The sequence below is a fragment of the Glycine soja genome, chromosome 18, assembly GCF_004193775.1.
Source record: "Glycine soja cultivar W05 chromosome 18, ASM419377v2, whole genome shotgun sequence".
Classification (NCBI taxonomy): domain Eukaryota; kingdom Viridiplantae; phylum Streptophyta; class Magnoliopsida; order Fabales; family Fabaceae; genus Glycine; species Glycine soja.
In genome coordinates this window covers 56,304,432-56,327,831 of record NC_041019.1, presented here as the reverse complement: position 1 = coordinate 56,327,831, position 23,400 = coordinate 56,304,432, and the positions used below count along the sequence as shown (strand labels likewise).

General features: G+C 32.7%; 2 protein-coding genes and 2 non-coding genes across 8 annotated transcripts; 3 read left to right on the top strand and 1 right to left on the bottom strand.

The window, feature by feature from the left end:
• Positions 1–4,584: 4,584 nt before the first annotated feature.
• On the top strand, positions 4,585–6,194 carry LOC114394918. The gene is made up of 3 exons (XM_028356602.1): positions 4,585–4,741; positions 4,853–4,958; positions 5,809–6,194. Exons 1-3 carry the CDS (start codon positions 4,697–4,699, stop codon positions 5,955–5,957), a joined length of 300 nt encoding a protein of 99 aa, XP_028212403.1. The 5' UTR covers positions 4,585–4,696; the 3' UTR covers positions 5,958–6,194.
• Positions 6,195–15,259: 9,065 nt separating this feature from the next.
• LOC114397803 lies at positions 15,260–15,416 on the top strand. Its single transcript, XR_003663426.1, has one exon. It is a non-coding gene; the product is annotated as a U12 minor spliceosomal RNA (small nuclear RNA).
• Positions 15,417–16,285: 869 nt separating this feature from the next.
• Positions 16,286–16,446, top strand: LOC114397826. The gene has a single exon (XR_003663444.1). It is a non-coding gene; the product is annotated as a U1 spliceosomal RNA (small nuclear RNA).
• Positions 16,447–17,414: 968 nt separating this feature from the next.
• On the bottom strand, positions 17,415–22,605 carry LOC114396825. Of its 5 annotated transcripts, none has more exons than XM_028359007.1 (5): positions 22,286–22,605; positions 21,493–21,614; positions 19,842–21,356; positions 18,490–18,649; positions 17,415–18,357 (listed from the first exon to the last, which is right to left on the bottom strand). In XM_028359007.1, the coding sequence occupies exons 3-5, from the start codon at positions 21,261–21,263 to the stop codon at positions 17,747–17,749; spliced, it is 2,193 nt and encodes a 730-aa protein (XP_028214808.1). In that variant the 5' UTR covers positions 21,264–21,356; positions 21,493–21,614; positions 22,286–22,605; the 3' UTR covers positions 17,415–17,746. The 5 variants fall into 5 exon arrangements, with proteins under 5 accessions (XP_028214808.1, XP_028214804.1, XP_028214807.1 ...); XM_028359003.1 differs by having other exon boundaries at positions 18,490–18,655; positions 22,286–22,604; XM_028359006.1 differs by having other exon boundaries at positions 18,490–18,655; positions 21,493–21,577; positions 22,286–22,604.
• Between the last annotated feature and the right edge of the window lie 795 nt (positions 22,606–23,400).

Sequence of the window (23,400 nt, the reverse complement as noted above, 5' to 3'; positions counted from 1 at the left end):
CTTAAGAACTGGGCCAAAATTAGCGTTAGGACTTGGGAGAAAGTTGTTATAAATAATACCTTCTACCTAGTACCTACTTGCATAAAAAATCAAGATGTCAACAATGAGCCGATCACCAAGTCGAACCATCGACTCCGATACCAGTTGTTGGGGAAGAGGAGTAAACAACTGAGATATTTACATCAATGAATCATGAGCAACCATATAAGGGAAACTGACACCACAATTTAATCATATAAGTGAAAAATTGTTTACATCAATGAGTCAGTCACCAAGTTGAACCATCGATTATGATACCAGTTGTTGGGGAACTAAGGATGGTAACCACTTGGGATATTTAAATCAATGAGTCGTGACAAATATAATCTTTAAACCATTAATCAAGACTGAAAAAAGAAAAAGACAACTGTGGAAAAAGGCTTAAGGAACAAGTTAGAAGAGGTAACTGGAGAAAGACTATGAGTTAACACTGGAAGATGGGAGGAGGTTGACAAATGGGTATAATAGGTAGACAAGGAAACAAATGACCATAAGACAGGTTGACAAGTCCCTTTTGAGGATGAAAAAATAAGTTATTGAAACTTTGCTTCAACATTTTAAGAGGGTGATTTGTTTCAATGTTTGACACCTTTTCCTTTTAATTGTTTATGGCTAACTAATGGATACATATTCAACTGAAATCCAATAATGCAACATGAAAGCAAAAGCTGACCATTGGTATATTGCACCTCCCAATATGAATCTTACACCTCCCAAAAAGCCTCAATGATAAAAAAAATATCTTCAGCATTAACACCTCCTCTCCCTCTTCCATTGGCTCGAACTCCCCTCCACCACCCTTTTCGCCTGCCCCTAGTACTCCGTCAACCATCTCCTCCCCGATGACCACCAAATCATCATTGACTACACCAAAAATGTTATCGTTCAAACCTTCCTTGCCATTCCACATGGCGACCCCAAGTTGACGAAATAAGGTGGTGCATGGTGGTGTGAAGGTGAATACGCGACACACAGTGACATGACTGCTTAGCAACACATGTTTGAGTTTGAAGAAAGGAAAGGGGGGGGTCTCCTGCCACCTATTCTAGAACGACTATTCTGCTATAAGATATGTTTATGGGATAACTATTTTGAAATATAAAAACCTATGTTTCAGAATAAAAAAACCATATTTTAAAATAATTATTATGAAATATAATAAGTACTTCTTAAACCTACCCTGAAATAGGTATTTTGGAATATGAAAAACCATATTCCGCAATAGCTATTTTGGAAGAATATCTTATTCCAAGATAATCATTTCGGAATGAAAGTGTCTGGTAAATAAGTATTTTTGTATGCTGGAATTTTTTTGGGAGGTGCAGGATGCAAAATAAATGCCCAAAAGCTCATGCTCAAGCAGTCGATAAGGGGCCCAACCAAGTATCTAACGTAAGCCCAACATCTAGTAATTAAATAGATGGAAACTAGCTACAAACAAAGTGATCGGTGGAAGCCAGTCACAGCACTCGTAAAGTGCAAGAATCATTTGAAAAAATTATTAAGATTATTCAATAATTTCTAATTATCGAACCAAAATCATCCCAGTGATCCCACTCTAAAATCCGCTATCTGGTAATAACCACTGTACTTAGATGTGAGTCTTTATTAACTCCAGTTCTGTAATTCTTCATAAAAAAAAGGTTCAATTAAAATCTCAATTCGTTCCATTTTTGGTTTATGGGTCATGTTCTAGTTAACTACATTTTAATCATTATGTTTGTATTAACACGAGACTTCTATATTACCGAAATTCTAATGATTAACATTTTAAAATTATAAATGTAAAAATGATTTGTTAATTGAATAAGTATAACTTGTTTTATTATAAAGATAACAAAATAAACAGCATAAAAGAATGTTATATTCAGCTATATGAATTAACGCCTATCAGAACTACCTTAAGATTGATTTGATATCAGTGCTAGGCATCGTGTAATAGTATTAGGATATATTGTATTTAGTTCATTGTCACAAAAAAAGCTCAAAAAGGCAATACATTATTGGCTTATCTAGTTTCATTGATGATTTGTATTATTCACATTCTCTTTCAAACTTATGTCTAATATGTGACATCGGAATTAGGTGCCGATTAACGTAGGCATGTTAATAAAACTCGTATGTGTAGGTATCTGTCTAAATCCGTTTCAATTTTGATGGAAAATATTTGAGTTAATTGGGTATGAGTTCAGGTTCGAGAATTATCCAACGTTTTTAATCGAGTTCGGGGTCGAGGACGAGGATATCAATATCTGTCTCATACCTATTCCCATACCGGTTCAGATGAATAATTATTAAAATTTTATTAATTATTTATTAATTTTTTTTATAATTTTTTTAAAATAAAATGTGTAACAATCAATTTTTTTAATCAGATTTTCAATATAATTTTTTTTAATTTTTTTTTTTACAAATATGAATCGGGATAACCAAAGGAGAATGAGATAATATATTTTAACTCGTCAGGGGAAAACGGGGTACGAGTATATGTTGAGACGGATCAGAGATTAGGAAGATAATACTCATTCTCACCCGACAGATACTAGTATATGTTGGGACGTCAGAATCAGAAACTAGGGAGACAATACTCATTCCCACTCCGCCCAGTTGCTATGTCTAGATTACCGGAAAGTAAAATTCTTTATGTTTGATGTACAAAGATAACAATAAAGATTACTGACCGTTAGATTGATGATCTTTATATTAAACCATTGGATTTGGTCTCTCCAACCTTTTACATCAATTAATTAATTTTTGATAATGATGGATTATTTTACTTTTATACCCTTATTTATTATTAATTATTTTATTACAAAATGTTGACCGACATGTTATTGTCTTAGTTTCCTTTGGTTAAGAATTTTTTTAATTTTATTTAATTATGATTTGTTGAGGCCCACAAGAATGACATCAAATAGGCGAAGAGACACGCGACACTTCCACCAAACTCGTAAGGGATGGATCCATAATTTCTGATGAACCAGAGGTACGTCAGGAAGCATAACAAGAAGAGCGGTGAAACAGCCACGGAAGAAGACTAAAGTGTCACTCTCAAGATTTACTATTATAATTATTTTTATGAGTTAATTTAATTTAGAGAATGCAGTACTTACTCTCATACTATCCTTGTTGGTTTTGTTTAAGATGCCTGAAATTCTATCAATGGATTATTTATTATTCAGTTGTTTATGCTTTAAAAAAAATGGCAAAATTGTCTTTTTCTGTTGACTTAAATAAAATATTCAAATATTTAAAAACCCTAGAACTTACCATATTCGGTTATTCATCTTTGTGCACCAAACACACAGAAATATATTTCCCCACCATAGCCTGCGCTTCGGAACTAATATCAAATAAACATATACAAAAATTTAAAAGTGTAAAAAGAGCCAAAATTGATCACGTACGTTTTCTGGTTCATTTTTTTTTTCTGCGGTTCATTTTAAACTTGTGCAATAGTAATTTATTCTACTGCTGGAAATAGCAATATTTCAATTAACTTCAAGAGACTGATCGTACGGGGAAAAGGGAAAAAAACGATCCGAATAGGAAACGGTCGATTTTTTTTATTTAAATGGGATGCTTAATAGTTTACTAAAAAGACGATATATATCTTTTAGCACACAATATTGATTTTCGCACATCTCTTGAAAATGGTTATTAGTAATTACAAAATTAGTTTCTACATGTGAGACCTATAACTTTCCAAAAATATCAATGCAACTATCCTTTTATAATATTCAAAATTCACCTCACCAAAAAAATATATCCAAAAATCAAATTCTAAAAACCTTTTAATAACAAACTCTTACAATATACTAATAAATTAAACAACTCCAATAACTTTTATGTTTTAACTGTCAATTCGTAGATACTAGCAGAATTTTTATTCAATTGGATGCTCAATCAATTAACTTATTAGATAGCAAAACTTCAATGAACATGAGAATTATATTCATACGTACGCACAAAATAGCTCACACATCACACATTAATTAGTGCAAGTTTTAATTACATTGAAAATTAAAGTACCCTAACATCATTAACTTATACCCTTTTTCATGTACACATTATCTTAATTATTTGAAGATTAACCACAAATGAAAATGAGCTGATATGAACCAAAGGGCAATGGGTGAATCCGATGCGAAGGCATGGGCAAGTTTTGGATGGTGGAAAGAGAAAGCATAGGTGTAGAATGATCAAGTTAAAGATGTTGCTGCTATAAGCACTATACATGTTAAATAGCTGGAAAGGCTAGTTAGCTTATTATGTTGCTGAAAATGCTGCAGGAAAATTGTGGCATCAATTGACGATCTGAGTTTCTGTTTGAGGTAATTCTATCTGGGGATGTCCCACAAATCACATGGAGGTCTCCTATATTGGCAGTTGCACAAGACAAAGGAGTGGTGGTCATTTACAATCTTCTCTAATCCCTTCTCAGCCAATTATCATCTATCTCTCACGTGGGCCCCACCTTACTACCCTCTCATAATATAATTCTCTTCTTTAAATTCTTCATATCACATACATTTGCACCTTCTCTATAAGTAATTCTCTCTTGTGACACTGCTGCTTTCACTTATCATACTTGCACATATATAGTTTCCTGAAGTGAGCTAGCACATATAGCTAGTTTTAATTAGTATCATTGATCATGGGAGAGTCTTCTAATTCTTCTTCTGCTTCATACATTCATATGGTAAGAGAGCAGCTAGCTTCAACTTCAGCTTTAATTATCTTCAATTTTTATTTTTTGTGTTGATCATATGTACCCTTTCATGATCGTTGTGACATGTTTTGATACAATTAGGTGCACCACCTGATTGAGAAGTGTTTGACCTTTCACATGTCAAAGGAAGAGTGCATGGAAGCTCTCTCCAAGCATGCAAATATTAAGCCTGTCATAACATCCACTGGTATGTTCTCTTCTCTTTCATTCTAACCTATCCCTGTTTATAAAATAACACACTCCTTATAAACAACACGTACACACATAAACCTCTCTCATGTTAAAATTAATTCAACTAAGCTTCTCCCATTAGTTAAATTAACTGGATTAAGTTTTTTCCACAAGTTAAAATTAACTAATGCATAAGCTAAAGTCAACTATTAGAGAATTTAAATAAGAAACTTCTATCAACTAGCTTAATTAAATGTAAAATTTAACTTATAAAACTAATGTCATTTATCCTTTTTTTTTTTCTGTTCTAAGTGGTTATATTAAGAAATATATCCTAACAATATCATACTTGCTGATATTAATTATTATGATTACTTAATGTGAAATTTTAATTTAAATGATGGACACATCTAAAATTGAAAGACTCAGGGTTTGTTAGAATAAAAAAATTCTAAACACCTCAAAGGATATAAAATTAGAAAAAATAATAAAATAACTTTTACTGTAAATTAAAATTAACTTATGAAAAAACTTATTTTATTTTTTATGTTTATTTTTTTCTTATAGAAGTACTTACGAAGAAGTATATCTAAACATACCCCAAAACTATTATAGATTAATGTAACACACGTGTAAGATTCAACTACAATTTCCATTACACGTTATAATCTCTCAAAATTAAGATAAGTAAATACAAATATGTTTTCATTTCCGATGCTTTAATTTTCACGCACCAAACCAAACAATCCAAACAGAAGCATGCACGTGGAAAAATCAGGGTCACGTTTCTAAGAAGCACACAACATGTATATATCCGTACGTTGAATGCATATACTGTGTACCAGATTTAATAAATATCTGTGCAGTGTGGAACGAGCTAGAGAAAGAAAACAAGGAGTTTTTCGAGGAGTATGCCAAAGGTAAGAGTAAAGAAGACCGAATGTCGGAGGAAGAGACAACCCAAATGTTACAGAAGATGATCTCAGATTCCTCTAAAGGTGCTGCCAAGGACTAATCGATCAGCCATTGAAAACGATTTCACCTCTCTGTGTGTGTGTTTTTGCTAGCTACCTTCCACTACCATGCATGCGTGTGGTTCATTTTCCTCACACTTCCATTTGCAATAAGCCAAAACACACAAACATATGTACACCTTCTCTTTCTCTCTAGCTACGTACGCTACTATCGAATGTGGTCCTTAATTAAGTTTCCAATTAATGCACATGGATATTTCTTATTAATTATTCTTAAATTAATATATGTTGTTAAATAGTACTATAATATATATATATATATTCAGTCATGTTCTCATACGGAAGGAGCACGGAGACTAGACTACTAGCGTGGTCCATACGAGTTATGAACAAAAATTCAAGTCTCTCCCTATCTTTCAGTTAAATGCTATTGCTAGAGGATCTTTGAGTTAGCCAATAACAGTGTGCCATATCAGCAGCTGAAAGATTTGATATGGGATAAAGTTATATGATTAATATTATGATATATTAATAGATGTGGTTGATGTGGCCAATACTGATAAATATGTGTCTGTGTTGTAAACATACGATAATCAGAAAACTCAGTGTAACGTGAAGATTATATAACAGGCGTATCTCGTTGTTGTGAACATTCCCAGCCCTAAGAGCATGATGAGTGCAACCAGCCTAAGAAAACACAGGAGTGTTAGGTCCAGCCTAAGAAATGAGTGCAACCATAGCAAAATGGTTGAAATGTCTTTCACTCATGTTAAAGTTCAAAGTTATTGCAAGTGAGTGATAAAAATAATTGCACCGAATTGAAAACATGCATATATATGCTACCATAATGTTTGATGGATTCACGTTTTATATAATATATATATATCACCATAAATTACAACAATGTTTACTGTAATTTTAGGCTATTTTTTAAAAAATAATAAATTAAACTTCATTTAATTCCAATTACATGAGAGAATACAAATTGAAATATAATCAAACACATGATTGCTATCATAAAATAATCTTGAAGTCCTTGCAAGAATGAGTTACATGATTTGCTTGTAATGAAACTCACCATTGAATTTTGTAAAACAGCTCTCTACACTTAGCTAAAATAACATGAGATTCAGTAGAGCCTATGGAGTTTGAAGAAAAAGCATCAACCACACCCTTACAATCAAAGCTCAATATCTACATTTTGGATTCCCAACTCAGCCATCAGTGCATGATAGAGACCATATGCCTCAGCTTCTCTAGGTCCAGGGGTACCATTATTTAGTGGCAATTTTAACAAACCAACTGCCACTATTTTACTATTTAGTACAAACTTTTGTGGTTAATAGATATTAGCCGGCAAGAAGTCACTATTGGTTAAGATACTTTCAATGACAATTTTTATATACATATATTACTACTGTTCTGAAACAGTTTTTAATTAAAAGCATCTTAGAAGGGTATTTTTAACTCAAAATTATCTTAGAAGGATGTTATTTTTTGACGGTTCTTAACTTAAAATAATAATATTTAGTTTTCTAATTAAAGACTCTTTATTAACATTCGATATAAATGTTGATAATATTTTAACATTGAATATATTCGTCTGTTGTTTTTTTAGGTGGAGTATGACTGTTAAAAGAACATATTAATGGCCTTTAAAAGTCAACTTTGCTGTAATATGAGTTTTGGAGGTGAAAAAAAATGCACCTAGCAGCAGCAGAAAAACAAAGCTTCATGTGTAAATTGAGAGGTCCTGAGCCTGAGAGAGAAAATAGTGAGTGCATAATGAGAGCTTAACAAAAATATCAGGCTGGGTTTCATCTTTGTTACTCTTTAAAGCTGTAAAATTGTATTAATATTATTTGAAAAGGAGTTGTTTGATTGAGATCGACACACGATACTTTACATCTTCTGTGTAAAAAAAGTGTGGAGAAGATATTATATCCATTAATATAATAGTAATATTTTTGAAAGATCTGTCTCATAGTCTTCTCTTATATAATACTTATGGACCATTTAATTTTATCCAAACTTATATAACTGATAAAGGGAGAGACATGAAGTTTTTTTTTTTATGATATATTAGATTCACATAAAATAAGTCAAATTGAACTTGTTATAAATTGAAATCAAATTCTTGTATTACTCATTTTAAACGATCTTATCTGAGTCACATTGAACAAGTAACAGGTGAGAGTTAAGAATCGAACAAACAACAAAAGTTTTAAATAAGTTTAAAAGTTACATAAAGTTTTTAAATTATGTGCATCGTGACCAGCTCACTAAGGCCATCACTATGGACAAGATCCCACTGTGAAAGCCATGCTGTTTTAACAATTTTCTCTAGTAACTACGATTTTTCGAGTTTCAATTCATATGGTTTTGGATCTATTCAATCATTTTACGTAATGTTAACTTCTCTCGTTTTCATGCAATGAAGATGAAATTTAAAATCCTTTTCCTTGGTGTGGCAAATGCTGATTGGTTTCTTACGTGTATGTGTATATTTAATTTTTCTTGTATTGATAAAAAACGACAAACGTAGGTCTATCTGATCGAATCCGTGAGGTGCACGGCCTAAGCATGGACATTTGTCTTATTGCATGAATACTACACATAGTAATAATATCACCATCGGTGTCCAACATTAACAAACAACAACGTTGTCATTTATTTATTTCTGACACTTTGACCACTTGTATAACTAACAACAAAATGGCTTGAGACGTTGTCACGTCAGCTAACTTTCCATTTTCAAGTGTCACCCCAAGCTGAACTTTAGGTAAAATTTCCAGTTGGGCGTGCTGTGATACATTATTGTCGGTCCTTTTTCTACACACAGAATTGCAGTTGGTTGTGCTATGAAAAATATAATTCAAGAATCTAATACGAATACTTGTTGTGTCCAAAAATTAAAAATGATGAAATTTCATAGTTAAATTAGATTTTTAAGTCTTTCTCACTTTTACTTAACTTGTTTATTTATATTGAATGTAAGGTTTCATTTTTACACCTACATTCTAACACATATAGTTTATAAGAACAAGCTTAGAGCTTGGCAAAATTTAGCCATCAAACACCCCTCCTGATACTTATAGAATGGATCAACTGATACAATAGAGATTTTTTTTAATTTAACAAAATTTCGAGTTTTAGTTCTTTGGATATATAGTCACACAAATACTCAAAGGAACAACTTAATCACACATAGCAATCTTACTCTAGCTAATATATAATTCAGTTCAAATAGAATTATATATCGTCGATCTAATAAAGGATACTTGTAATTTATACCTAAAACACCACTCCCGACAAAGATTCTAAGAAGAACTAGAATCTTCTGCTAAACTCAATCAGCTAAACATTAGCCCACCGTAACAAATCCTTAACATGTCATGAAGTAAAAGATTTTCCCAAGAGGTGGGGTTAATTCAACTTTGGTCTCGTTCATAACCTTAAAAGGATGGTGGGGGCCTACGGCCATAAGTAGAGAGGTGAGGAAAGATTCCCTTGATTAACTATGGGACTCCTTCAAATTCTCAATATAAGACCTAGGCCAAGGGTTGCCTGGAGTGGACTGAAAGCATACAAAATAATATCTTGAACGAATAAATGACATCAACTGACATGCAGAAATACGACACATGAAATCGAAAACGACGAAGAGGGTCTTGAAATAACGTGAAATGTATTTTAGGGTCTTCTAGCTACTACATTCATATTCATATATGTAGAAAGCTAGATATTCCTCTCCTCTTGCAGTTTGTCTCATTGCTCAACTACAACATGTAGTGGCAGCCAGCCCTAGCTAGTTGAAATCTGGCAAATTGGCAATCATAATTTTGGCTATCCATGGATTATATTGTTATATCTGGAACCAATGGCTTTTTCTAGTATTTTCTTTGTCGATAGAGAGAAAGAATACCCATGGATCATGTTATTTTCATTTATCAATTTATTAATACCAGTGGGAGTTTAATCAAAGCCATATTACGTGAGTATGGACAATAAACCAATCAATGCAACAATTATATATTTGCATTCTATCTAAAGAAATACAAGTCTTTAATTATAACGTCCTTTCTCTACAGAGTACGTCAACAAATGCAAAAAATCTTTGTCAATTCTCAGCAAATAAGGCAAAATCATCCGATGTAATTCACTGTATAGGTTGTCTATCATATATAGTTTGATTGTTTTCCCTGTTTCGGAAAACAATACAATAGTTTCAACTCGTCACGCAATATTTTTATGCAATAAAATGAATATTTTCAAACAATAAAACATAAATTTGAGAATTGACATAATGCTAGGCGTTAGGGAATCCGACAGTAGTTCAAACATTAAAACATAACTTTGAAATTGACACGAATTTCTTAAACGCTTAAAGAATAAGAGGGAAGTAAAATACCTATCAATGATTTACAAATCAAATACTTATCATAATTTACAGATGAAATAGAATTATAAGGTTAATTTAATGATAAAAATAAATAAACCGTAGATTCATATATATTTTTTTCTGACAAAAAAATAATTATTAAAATTGATAATAAAAAAAAAGATAAATAATCTACAAATCAACCATACAAATAAAACTGATATCATATTAACCTTCGAGATATTAAGTTCATCGCATGAGTTCTTCTCACTTTACTCCACTTGTCAATTTCTACTAGTTGCACTCAAACAGCTAGTACTGAACATAAATATTTCGACACAACAATGTCTCTGGGTCAGCCTGTTCCCTGATTATTGGCTACGAAAAATGTCTTCATGACAGCCAAACCCTTGGCATTCACACATTTTCCTGTCCCATCAATAATATTAAAAAAAAAACTTGGAGCATCTCCAACATCAACACACATTGTTGGCCATGCCAACAGCAGTATTTGTGAGATTCTGAATTAAGAATATAATTGGTTTTTAAATTTAAGAATCGGTTCTTATTCATAATCATTATTTGAGGAAACTACATGACTTCTAAATGCAAGAGTCAGTTTTACATAAACAATCAATTCTTATTATTAAAAAGTCATTTTATTAAGTAGTATATATACGAGACATTTGAAGTTCTTAAATAATTGTATATAAGCTTTAGAAAGTTTTTAAAGCTCTTAAATCTATATAAGATGATAGGACCTGTTAAAAATAAGTTAAGAACCTTCACCGTTAAATATAGTTTATTTTGTTTTCTTTCTTTCCACAATCTCCAACTTTCCGGCTACTGTCAAATTTTGTTTTTGCTTGGCTAGTTTTTTTTTCCTCATGTTTCTTATGTGCTGGCCTCTTTCTAGTGATTTTTCAAAATGTAAAAAATTGTGCCGTACGTACTATGACTGCGATTTAAAATCATAATAATAATAATTTTTTAACATAAATTATTCTTTCTAACTTTGAATCTAGAACCGCCAATGAGTTGCATACTTACAGGGATAGAGAGTCATAAATTGATTTGATGGTTGGGGGAGTGACTTTAAGGGTTGGAGGTACAAGGAGATCTGAGTTTGAATCTTTTCAATAATATAACATATTATTTATTAAAATTTATCGAAAAAAATATATATAGGGATGCCGTGGAAGTGGAACAAAAATTTCGCCATTATGTTTAAATCGACTGTGGTCTCTGGATACATTTATCATTGGAGTTAGTCTTGTAATACCTGCACAACTGTAAAGTCACTTTATTTTGGTGAATGCGAAATGAATCATGCATTAGAATTCCTATGGTGCCGAAGATATTTTTTATTGAATCTCATGTGTTTACTGTTTTACTTTTACATGCCTGAAGGAAATTACTGAAGCAGTACAATAATTGAAGGTAATAAATCACTTCATAAAATTTTCAGTATGCTACAACTGAAAAATCTCTCGTACAGTCACTTTTTTCCACAAAGCTCAGTACCATGAATACAGATGAGCATCTCTAGTATGTCCAAAATACCGCGAGGTGCTAAATTAAATATCAAGTTGTCACCAAATTTCGCACGTGCATGAATAAATGCACTTTCACTTTACATGGCTTTTTGGGATCATTCCCACATTGGTTTTTTTAGTACATGGGATTGAAATTCTCACTTTGTTTGGTAGAAGAAAAATGGAAAAATGATAAGGACCAAAGAATTGTGAGATAAAATCTCAAATAGAATAAAAAAAAATTGAGTATGATGTGAGGAAAAAATTATGGTATTTTTAAAAATAATTATCTTTATTCAAAATCAATTGTTCACACTTCACCGTATATATAACAAAAAATAACCAATTTTCATCCTCCATAATCGATATTCATCAACAATGCAATAAAGAAGATCGAATTTCAGTTTCTAACATCAATTGGAGGGATTATAGGCCCGTAGTGTGTTGACGCTGCTTTACTTTGCTAAACTCTCATAGGCAGGTCTCCCAATCGCAAACCCCACTAATTAGTTTTTTATTCTTACAAATAGAAAAAGGATATTAAGAAATTTACAACTTATCTTAATTAATTGAGTTAGACATATTTAATAAGACCCACTAATTTGATTAAGTTAATGAAAAAAGTTTAAAAAATATTATTTATCCAAAAACATAAACAATTTATGCACCTTAACTTCATTTAATACGTAATTCATTATATGTGCCATGTAGTAATTTGCTGTTTTTTTAACTCTTCAAAATGCAATAAAATAAATAAATATTTTTCAAGCATTGATAATTTTCCTGAATTTCTTAAAAGCAATTGAGTAATGTGTAACATTACACATTGGACTCGAACAACATGACGCAAAATTAGGATTCTCTCCTGCAAAATTTGCTCTGATTATTTGACAGGAAAATTTCAAGCAAATTAGGATCCTCATGTTGATTATTGGCTATGTGGTTTCCGACAGCTAAACCCTTGGCATTCACATATTTTCCCGTCCCACCAATGATGACTAATTAAGAATGTTATTTTCCCGTCTCACCAATGATGACTAATTAAGACTGAAGAGGCAGTGTCCGAAAGATTATAGTCTGCAGTCTGCTCAACTATCATGTCACCCTGGAACATGTAAAGTTACTTTGTTTGATGAATCTGAGGTCAGAGACTCAGAGGAGCATCTGTGGACACGTGTGTGTATATAAAGGACAGTCTTAATGACATAGGAGTTGATAAAATGGATTTAGTTATAAGTTATGACTGAAATTTCAATACATGTTTGGATTCCAGTTTACAAACTTAAGTTTGCTAAAATATCCTGTTGTTTTTTAGCCTCAAACATGCTTTTGAGGAGAAATCAAACATGACGTTAAACTCATTTTTTTCTTCAAATTGAGTTTGAAACTCACTCACTGGCAAACCAAACATAGCCTACTTCATTACTGGTGTTTCTGATTAATTCTTAACCAGAAAGTGCTTTAACTAAAGTGGATAAAAATGGAATAGTTTGGTTAGAGACAGAGAGGTTTAGGTCACCCAAGTTATTTGGCTAAGAAGCCTGTCACTGTTATCATATTTAAATGGGAATTCATTTTTTCTTTTCTTTTTCTTGCTTAGGTAAAAATTGGGGGCAATTGACTTTGACAGTTTGACTGAGTGTGGTCAAGCCAAAGCAGAAAGTTGATTCTTGAATGAATGAGTTTTGTTTTCTGATCTCAGTAAATATACCTGGAGGTGTGTTTTCTGTTGTGAGCAATGATTTCTTAACAGAATATTCACTTTAATTATTACTGCTTGTTAAACCATTAATCAACCAGACTAATATATAAATGCAGATAGGGAATCTATCATGTGAGAGTTTGAGAGGTGAATATAATCATGACCATTAAATCTTACATGTATGCCACCATATGTGTGTGTGTAGCAAAACCAATATTTAATTTCCTCTTATGATTTAACTGTTTTACATTTGCATACCATTGATTCAACATTTAATGTTTTGTGTTATGCTTTCTTTGTGGGCATAGAAATCCGAAGTCTGTTGATACAGTAACCTTATAATGCTAAACTTGATACACTTATTCGTCGTGCCATGAAACAAAAAGGTTCTCATATTCAAATATGTTACACTGGATTGTGCTATACATTTGTGTTGTGTGGCTGCAGTTGATTGAGCTTAAAGAAGCAGAGAAATATTCCTCCTGAAGGGAATCTGTTTGGTAAAGGAAATTGCAAAAATACAGGAGCTGAAGGTAATAGAAATGGCCTCAAAGATTTTTCTGTTTGGTACAATTTAAAAGTCTCTCGTACTTTCTCTTTTTTCCACAGAAAAAAGCTTAGTACCATGAAGGCAGAAGAAGAGTACTTTCCCAAGTATCCCAGCTTATATTATTATTCCTCTAGTATGCCCAAAAGTCATTTATGCTGCAGAATTTTATACCTAAGAGGATCCAAATAACTGAAGGCAGCAGAATGATTACTAACCTTCTGTTTCAAAACTGAGCCAAACTTGTGTTGGGAGAAAGTTGTTATAAACAATAAATTCCAAGCTGTGTAAAAAATCAAGTTGTCACCAAATTCAAGTGCATGCATGACACTTCTACTTTTTTTAATCAATTGAGAAAGCTTTTTGGTATCATTTGGTGGCTATAGTCGGAAACTATAAGACTAATCTTATGAGACGTAGATATTATTAAAGTGAATTTTACTTCTCTTAATCAATAAAGTCTTTTTCATACATGGTCAGGAACTCTCTTAGCCTGCTTAAGAAATTCAGTTACTACCAATTGTGCTTTAATCCTCTCCTATATCTTGTCTTTTCATTCTCCTATGTTTCGTGTCTTTCAAAGTGACTACTTCCCACTTCCATTTGCTTGGCATTATACCAGTGGAGAAAAATGTATCCTTATTGATTCTTCGAAGTGTACTTTTTCCTTGTTGATTCCAATATACAATAACACTAGTTTAAGGTCTTTCTTGTCCATTTGTGAAATTTCCAATCTGTTGGAATTTAAGCTGAGTTTAACTGTGAGCAATGATTAATTATATGTTGTTATGCATGAGCAACGGCAGATAAGGACACTGCTACCACCATCTAAATTCGCAAGGAAATTGTTTGCCATATTCAAAATTACTTCCTTCCATTCCATCAAAATCATGATATTGATATCTTAATCTAAAATGTGATCATGATTCAAGGTGCACGGAATCATTTAACAAAAGCTGATGTGAGAGGCTTGGATTTAATGGTCTTTTCATGTTACACAAGTATATAATCTTTAAGCCAGTAACCAAGACTTAGAAGAGAGGATGGCATTTGATGAAAGACATTCCAGACATAACGAATAAAAACGACAAAAAGAAAAAGAGACCCACATCGACTGGAAGCGAGGTATCGACCCAACATGTAGTAAATAAATATGACGAAAGCAGCTACATTCAAACTTGCCTTAAACTAATGAGTAAGGAAAACAAAGCAAGCAGTGGGAGCTGCTTGCAGCACTCATTGTGATGTGCAAGTAGTTTTTGGAGGGGTTATAGGCTGGCCGTGAGTTGACGCTGCTTACTTTGCAGAACTCTCATGGGCGGGCCTCCCAAACCCAAACCCAAAAGACAACAATAATTTTAGTCCAAAATGACATTTTTTAAGCTGCTTTAAAACTAAAACCTAAAGTTAACTATGATTAGTCTAATATCCGCCAGTGTAGTGTGTGTGTAGAGTCACCAAGTTTGCTTTGTGTCTGTGCTGTTCATATTTTAGAAACATCGGAACCAAAGTGCGTTTAGCTTCGTTAACAACAAAGGGCCTTAAGAATTTGAATGCCCAATCTTTGGAATGCTTAAGGGTTGGTATATGGTAATGTCCTGATTGCCAAGATAAAAATGGCCTAGGCTTACCTTCAAAACTATAATCTCGTCTCAGCCGAAAGGTGAGTCTGGATTAATATCTATTGAAGAATCTGAACTATCATATTCTCTGAGTTCATTCCTTGTAGAAACCCCCTATATTGTAAAATTGAGGGGTAAAAGTGAGTCATGACAGAGAAAGGGAGATGGGACGTGTAGTTTACGGTAAACTAAAGATGCTGGTATGAAAAGGGGAGACCAAAAAAGTGTATCGTCATATATATTGTTATGGCAAACAACTTCAAGGATGCTGTGATGATCGAATCCTTTAATTCAATAGGAGCTTGAAGAAGTTTTCTTTGGGGTTTTGAACACTCAATTCATTAGTTGGTGTGAAATTAAACCTATAATCTTGATTCCACTTGTAGTAACTGATGCTGGAACGCAAATTCTTCCGACGTTAGACGTAGTTCCACTTTAGACAAAACACAAATCAAGTTCAGAGACTATTTTACTGTACGTAGCCTTTGAAGTACTCTGCTTAAATAAATCCCACATCGAAAAGATTTGCTAGAGTAACAAAGAGAATACACTATAAAACTGAGATGTGTAACCCATTGCAACATACTTACCTGGACGGGGTCAATGGATGATCAATAAGGTCCATGGCCTAGGGAAGTAACCTCCATTGCACTTAGGAGGGGTGCTTTCCTAAGGTCTGCCCAAGTGGCAGAGCCTACGTCATAATTTGTGGTAGTGGGGGCTTGCGTTCGCGCAGCCCCTTCCAATTTTAGTTTTGAAGTTTTTTATTTTAGGAGTTAGATAGGCATGTTTCCTGTATTGTTGATTAAAGTATCCGTTTGATTTGGTTGAATGATGTGAGGCTAAGATAAGCTTATTTTAAAACAAAGAGAAATAGTCATAGAATCTTAATGTGTTGCTGGAGAAGGAAGGGATTTTTTGAATTTGCTTTTCTTCTGGCCGGTAGATTAATCTTCACTTTTTTTGAAGCATCGTTCTATGCTCCAATAATTTTAACTTATTTCAGAACACAATTTTTATGTTCTAAGATTTTCACTAGTCTAAAAAATGTCATTTTCAGTTTTGTGACAACGCTTATTATTTTCCTTTTTAAAATGTTTTGAATAGATCTTTTTGTAAGTTTCGTATTTTTTTTTGTAATACATAAAGATAGTAATTAATACGATTTTTAAGCTGTAAAAATCTTAAATTTAGGCTAAAATTTACATTTTTTTTCATGTCTCATCCTTAAAAATCTTCAATAGTCTTTCTCTCAATTTGAAGTTAATTGTTTTCAAATTAGAGTTCTATTCTAATATCAATGTCAATACTCTTTCAGAATATTTCTGTTACTGCTAAAATATTTATAATTTTTTTTAGAATTTAAAGATCTTTTATTTCTCTCAATTTATTGATATTATAAGTTATATTACATTAGTTATTTTTTTTATCTGTTTTACTACTAACAATACATAAAAATATTCTAGTTAGACAACAGAATTAATATAATCAATTTTTATTGTCTGTTTTACTACTAACAATATATCATTACAGGTGGAGTATTTTATTTATTGATTTCTGTCTTATTTCTCAGTACTGAATCTTTGCATTTATTCATTTCGTTATAAGGAAAAAGTGACTGCTCTACCAGGAAAGATAACAAAATCTAAATTGTAATATCTAAAAAATTGTTTACTAAAAGGTTGTTAACATCAAGTAATAGGCAAAGATAAATAAAAATTGTAAGACATCTGCATTCTAAAATACAAATGAAGTTTGCTTCAAATGCAATGAGATGCATAAAATCATCACAGCAAATACAACAAATCAACAAGCAGATTCTTCTATTTTGGATACAAATGAAATACAATATTTGCCCCACATGAAAGAATAGTGAACCTACTATACCTATATGCTATTTCAAACTCTTGAAATGCCTATGTCCTAATTCAAACTCTCAAAAATTGACTCAAAAACCAACCTCCCAAAATCGACTCAATCAAGCTGTACACCAATTGCTTGTAACATAAAAAATGCTATAGTCGCACACAAAACTACAATCTTTCAAAAATTCTCCAAGCTAACTATCTCGTTTGTGAGCTCCTCTATTAACAACTTCACTATCTCTCTAACAATATCTTCAACATCTTCAACTAGTTCTATCCACCTAATCTCCCCTTCGAGCATACTGTCTGCTAACCCTTTACTAGCTTTCTTTTCCTGTGCAACAAGCAACCCCCACATCTCCTCCTCAATCATGTCCTGGCTTGGTTCAGTATTCAACCTTCTTGACATGGGCTTTTCCCACACCGGGATGTACAAATATGGCTGCAGAATCTCTAGCAGCCCTAGGTTAATGCAATCAAAGAGAAGTTTCCTTTCAGATCTCTTCCAAAGTTGCTGCTCGCCAAATTTTTTTTCCAGGATTTTGAAGACAGAAGGGCTAATAGGACATTCTGCAGAGTGCCATGTTGAAAAGTCTGTAAACAAGCTCCTATTACTTATACCTGCCTCGGTTAAGACCTCAACAATATACGAGAAATCCCTACTTTCTTCAGCTCTAAATAATCCTGCTACATCTTTCTTTTCTTCGGAGTCACCTACAGATTCATTCTCACAATCTTCATCACTTGAAACATTCAAACCATATTCTTCATCATCCACTTCAGAGGAATCTGAAATGAACAAATGACGTCACATTTATAATTAATACCAAAATAAAAGAAGGGGGACTAGGAAATGGAGCATTGACTTCAAATGAAGTGGATGATATGAAGAACAAATGACTCAACATACTCATTACATACCATATACATGATTGCCACATTTAGAGCTGTCTTCACCAAATAAGGGATCCAAAACTGAAATTGGACTAGGTTCGTATGCCTCCTCAAAGCTACCTATGGAATCTGGATCAGCCTCAGAGCAAAGTGAATGAACGGAATCTTCTTGAAAGTCTGATGTATCCTGTAACTTAACAACAATAAAAAGCAACATCATGATCAGCAATTAAACCTGAAGAGAAAACTTAACATCACTGAAATAACAACAACTACAAAGAAATTCAAAAGATTATCTATGTTACATGCAATGATATAAAGAGAAAAGTCAACTAAAAAAGTTAAATACGAGTTGTCTATAACTATTTGGTATCCAATAAAAAAAATATATTTAATGTAACTAAGGACATTTCAAGATGTTACTCAAGGAAAACAATGATGCAGCAACATTAACTTCTAAAATTAAACTTCACCAAAATTGACATGATAACTAGAACTCGGCAATCAAACTTTTATGCTCAATGCCTCTGATACAGTAACGCATAAGTTTTATGTACTACCTGAGATTAACAGTTTAATGATTTCAATATTTTTTGCACCGAACTAGCTAGAAAACTTAAATGCTCATTCATTCAGTCCATCCAAAACATGAGATATTTCTATTGAAATGCAAAAGAAAATAATCAGCAACTTTACTGTTGTGCCAAGCTCACCCTTTATATTTTGACTTCAATATACCCAAGACAAAAATATCAGAAGTCAGAACTCAAAACAAAAGAAGACCGCGAAGTTAGCCATTCAGTAACAAGTCAGCATTCCTGAAACTACTATTACTTACTATAATTTTCCACATTGGTTTTGATATGGTGGTAGGTAGTGGAACTTTGAGCAGGTCTCAGAACAATTAGCAATACTCTTGAGTGTATAAATTACAAGTAGAAAAAAGAACACAAAAAAGTGATGGTCCCGTGTAAAAGCAAAGAGGGTTTTTACACTTCTAGAATTTATGACTGTTAGGTCATAAGGCAACAATAAAACTACCTTCAACAGGTAATCTGTTAATAATCAATGAGGTAATACAAATTATAACATTTCTTATGCATTTAAGGATTAAATCTCAACAAACCACATGGATCTTTCTATGGTATGTCCATTCATGGGTAAACTGAAAATATAAAGCACACCTAAAACAATAATATTACTCCATTATGGAACATTCATGTATGTTTCCATCAAATATACAAATTATGACACCTAATATCATTTCAGGATACAAGTGTTATAAAAGTTCAATATCTGCCTTGTACCCACTCTCACCATTAAAAAAATTATTGAAAAAATATGAACATTCCTAACAATTGTGTAAAAGAAAAAAAAACCTGTTTCTTTGAAGCATATGTGTGACTCAGAGAATCAATTTCTTGTGACAAAATGAAGGCTGCTGACTTGTATTGACGCTTGGTTGGATTATTATGTGACCTGCCAACAACCTCATTTGTTGCATCAGATGCCAAGAATTCAACTGATGAATCAGGAGACACAACATGTTGCTTAGACATACTGCTGTCTTCATATGTTTTGTTCCTCACTTCATCATTTGCTGAGCATCTCTCTTGCAAGATCTGACAGTCTATCAAGGCGGAAGAAGGACTAGAACTTGACAATTGAGGAGGCATAGTTACCTTATCAGACAAATTGCTCCCATAACGTCTCTTCTCTGATGTATGGCCTGTAGAATTCTCTTCAGTGTGATTACTATTGAAATAAGAGGAAAGAGAAGGGAATTTCTCATGGCCAGGACTGAGGTTCACATCTTCCAAACATTCTTTCTGGTTAATATTTTGATTCTTTGACTTCCATGATAATCGATTTGCAGATGCATTCTTTCTCAAACCCCAATATCTCTGAAACAAGATATCCTGATTCATAGTTCCACAGTTATCAGCAATAACTGAAGCTGTACAAAGAGGTATTGCCACTCTTCTGGAAAAGCTATAGTTAACACCAGCCTTGAATCTAATGTTCCTTATAATTTTATCATAGCTATAACCACTTCGACGATTCAAATTTCCTGCTCTATTTCCATGTTCAGAAATCATAGGCAACTGGTTATGTATACAGTCTTGACCACACCGTCCAAGTTCTTGCAATTTTTCAGTCGCATCCCCCTGTGCCAAAGTGTTGGTCCTGGTATCAGAACAGAGGAAAGGGGAATTGCATTGGATCTCATTAACTGAAATATTTGAAGCAGGCTTCAGCATATTATCATTGGAAAATGCTTCATTCCCTCTGAAAAACGAACTTGAAGCAGTACCTAAAACTCCATTTGCAACATTTCCCGATGGCATAGAAATCTCCTCTGAAATTTTACTCAAAGGCCTTGAACTCTGCTTATCAGAATTCATGTGATATGATATTTTCTTTCTCTCCCTCATTTCAGGATATGGTTTCATGCTTTTAGGATAAAACATCTCTTGGAGCAGCCCATCAGGGAAATGAGAATTTTTGCAAGAACTAGGATTCTCTTTCCCATTTCCCTTTGATGGGTTATGTTGCTTACCTCGCCTTAGTGCTTTAACCACTTTCAAAACATCCTCCGATTCATCCTTTTCATTAGTATTCATTCCAGAGGAATGATGCTGATAAGATGAACGCTTCTTTCTGACACCAATAGAGGCAACTTTCTGCAGGTAATTCTCAGAGAGCACTTTCTGTTTATCTCTAACGGGATGTTGGGTAGGTACTTTATCAAGACCCATCAAGTTTAAAATAACACTTGATGCTTCTTGTTTGGACTCCATTGGACAATGATTACTCTACAAGATCAAGCTGATACACTGGAACTCAAGCACTCCCTAAAAATCAATGAAACTGTCTGCAATAAATCACAATGACTGTTACAAGGAAAAAAAGGTGATCAGTACACGCTGATAAACATAATCTATTTGACCATTTTTTTTCCTTTACAGCTATCGTAGTAAACAACTTATCAAAACAGTGAAGTTAAAGCAAGCAGAATAACAAACCAACCTCATATATTACATCTCATCTGTTGCCAAAAGGAATAACAAGATAGGGGCTGAGGAATCTAGAGCTTCCTATGCTTCAACACTTCCTGGAAATGATTTTAATGCTCTATTAGCACAAGAGACCTAAAAAAAGAAAGGGGAAAAAGGCATTAAAGCAAGTTCAATTTCGGCAAAAAAGAAAAACAAAAAAAATAAATCTCATATATGAGACATCATACCCTAAACCATATTCATCATTATAAAATTGTTCAACGAAATGAATATAGCAAAACAGAAGAAAAATTAAACAACCAGCAGCAAATGGATAGATTCGTCTAAATTTGAATCATCCATTGAGTTGAAACCTTGTAGTTAACTCTTCCAATTTAGTAGCAAAACAAACATAATAAAAATATTACAATAATATTTATATAAAAGCATAAAGGAGGAAGAAACCATCAAATCAACATGTCAATGAATCTGACTCAACTGTGTGCAATCACTGACAGCGAAGAAACAGTGTAAAGTGCTCAGGTAATTGAAACAAGTTGGAAAAAGGCCAAAACAAGAAATGATAAGGTTCTTCAATTCATAGAAACACAAGAAGGAGACAAAATCATTCTGATCCCACTAGAAACAAAAATAATAAAATAGAAACTTTGACAAAAACACAAGCAAATCAAGATCCCAACAAGATCACGATTTTCCAAACCTGACCCTTATAGATCATCACCATCGTCATCAAGAAGAAGAAGATGAAGAAACTCAAGAAGAATTTACTAAAAAACAAATGAAGAGGGGGTGGAAGAAAGAACCTTCTCTGACAATTCTCCCAAAAGAAAAGTAAGACCTTTTTGGTTTATGCGGGGTGCCCATAATCCAAAATCTCCATTACATGCAACAAAACCAATCAGGGTCGCTTCCTTTTGCGAGAAAGCAAATTGGGGTAATGAATTCATGAATTGTTGCAACCGAATTTTTGTTATTCCACGAAGTTAAAGGACACAGCCGACATGAACATCAATTGGGTCAAAACAGATTTGGATTTTTTTTCGCTTAAAGGGACACGTAACTACTATTTCTCCTGGAAACAACTCTGATAAGTAAAATATTGGTTTTTGTTTTGGTATTTGATTTCAACCAATGAATATGAACTATGAAGTGGGCTCGTAGTGCGTATTGCTTTCTATTATTTTATTTTCTTTGTTGATTGATTTTAGTTTGTTTTGTAGTGTGTGGATTTACGCACCAACTGCAATTGTTTTGTTTGCGTATTTGGCGCCATAAAGTTATCGTTGATTAATGGTCAGTGACTGGTTCACTAATCATTTTACTTGCTCTGTTCTATGCATAAAAATAATATGTATTCCAAACAGTGTAATGTATATATCTATATATTTTTAATTCAAGTATATCTAGCTTATAAGTTATAGTTTTTCTAGACAGGTGTTACATCCATATTTTTATATATTTTAAAAATGTATTTTTTATTATGTATCAATTTGTTTTTCATGTGTTCTATATCCAAGACTAACTATAGTTTATGGAACAATTTTTCAAACCAAGTCCGTTCCCGAAATTCAAAACATATGAGAAAGTCTAAAATTAGTATACTAATTACTTATTAAGCTTTTAGAGATCAAATGACTCGGAAGCCAAAATTAGTATATTAATTACTTATTAAGGTTATAGAATTCCGTTGAGGAAGTCTAATTCATATAATTGAACAAAATGTATGAATTATTATAAATTTGATAAAAATCTGTTAAGAAAGTTTAACTCAAATAATTGAATACATGTATGAACTATTATAAATTTTATAGAAATTTATTAAGGGAGTCTAGGTCAAATAATTAAACGGGTAAGTAAATTATTGTAAATTTTGATACTGTTTATGATTTTTACGGATAAAAAAAACAAAAAACTTATA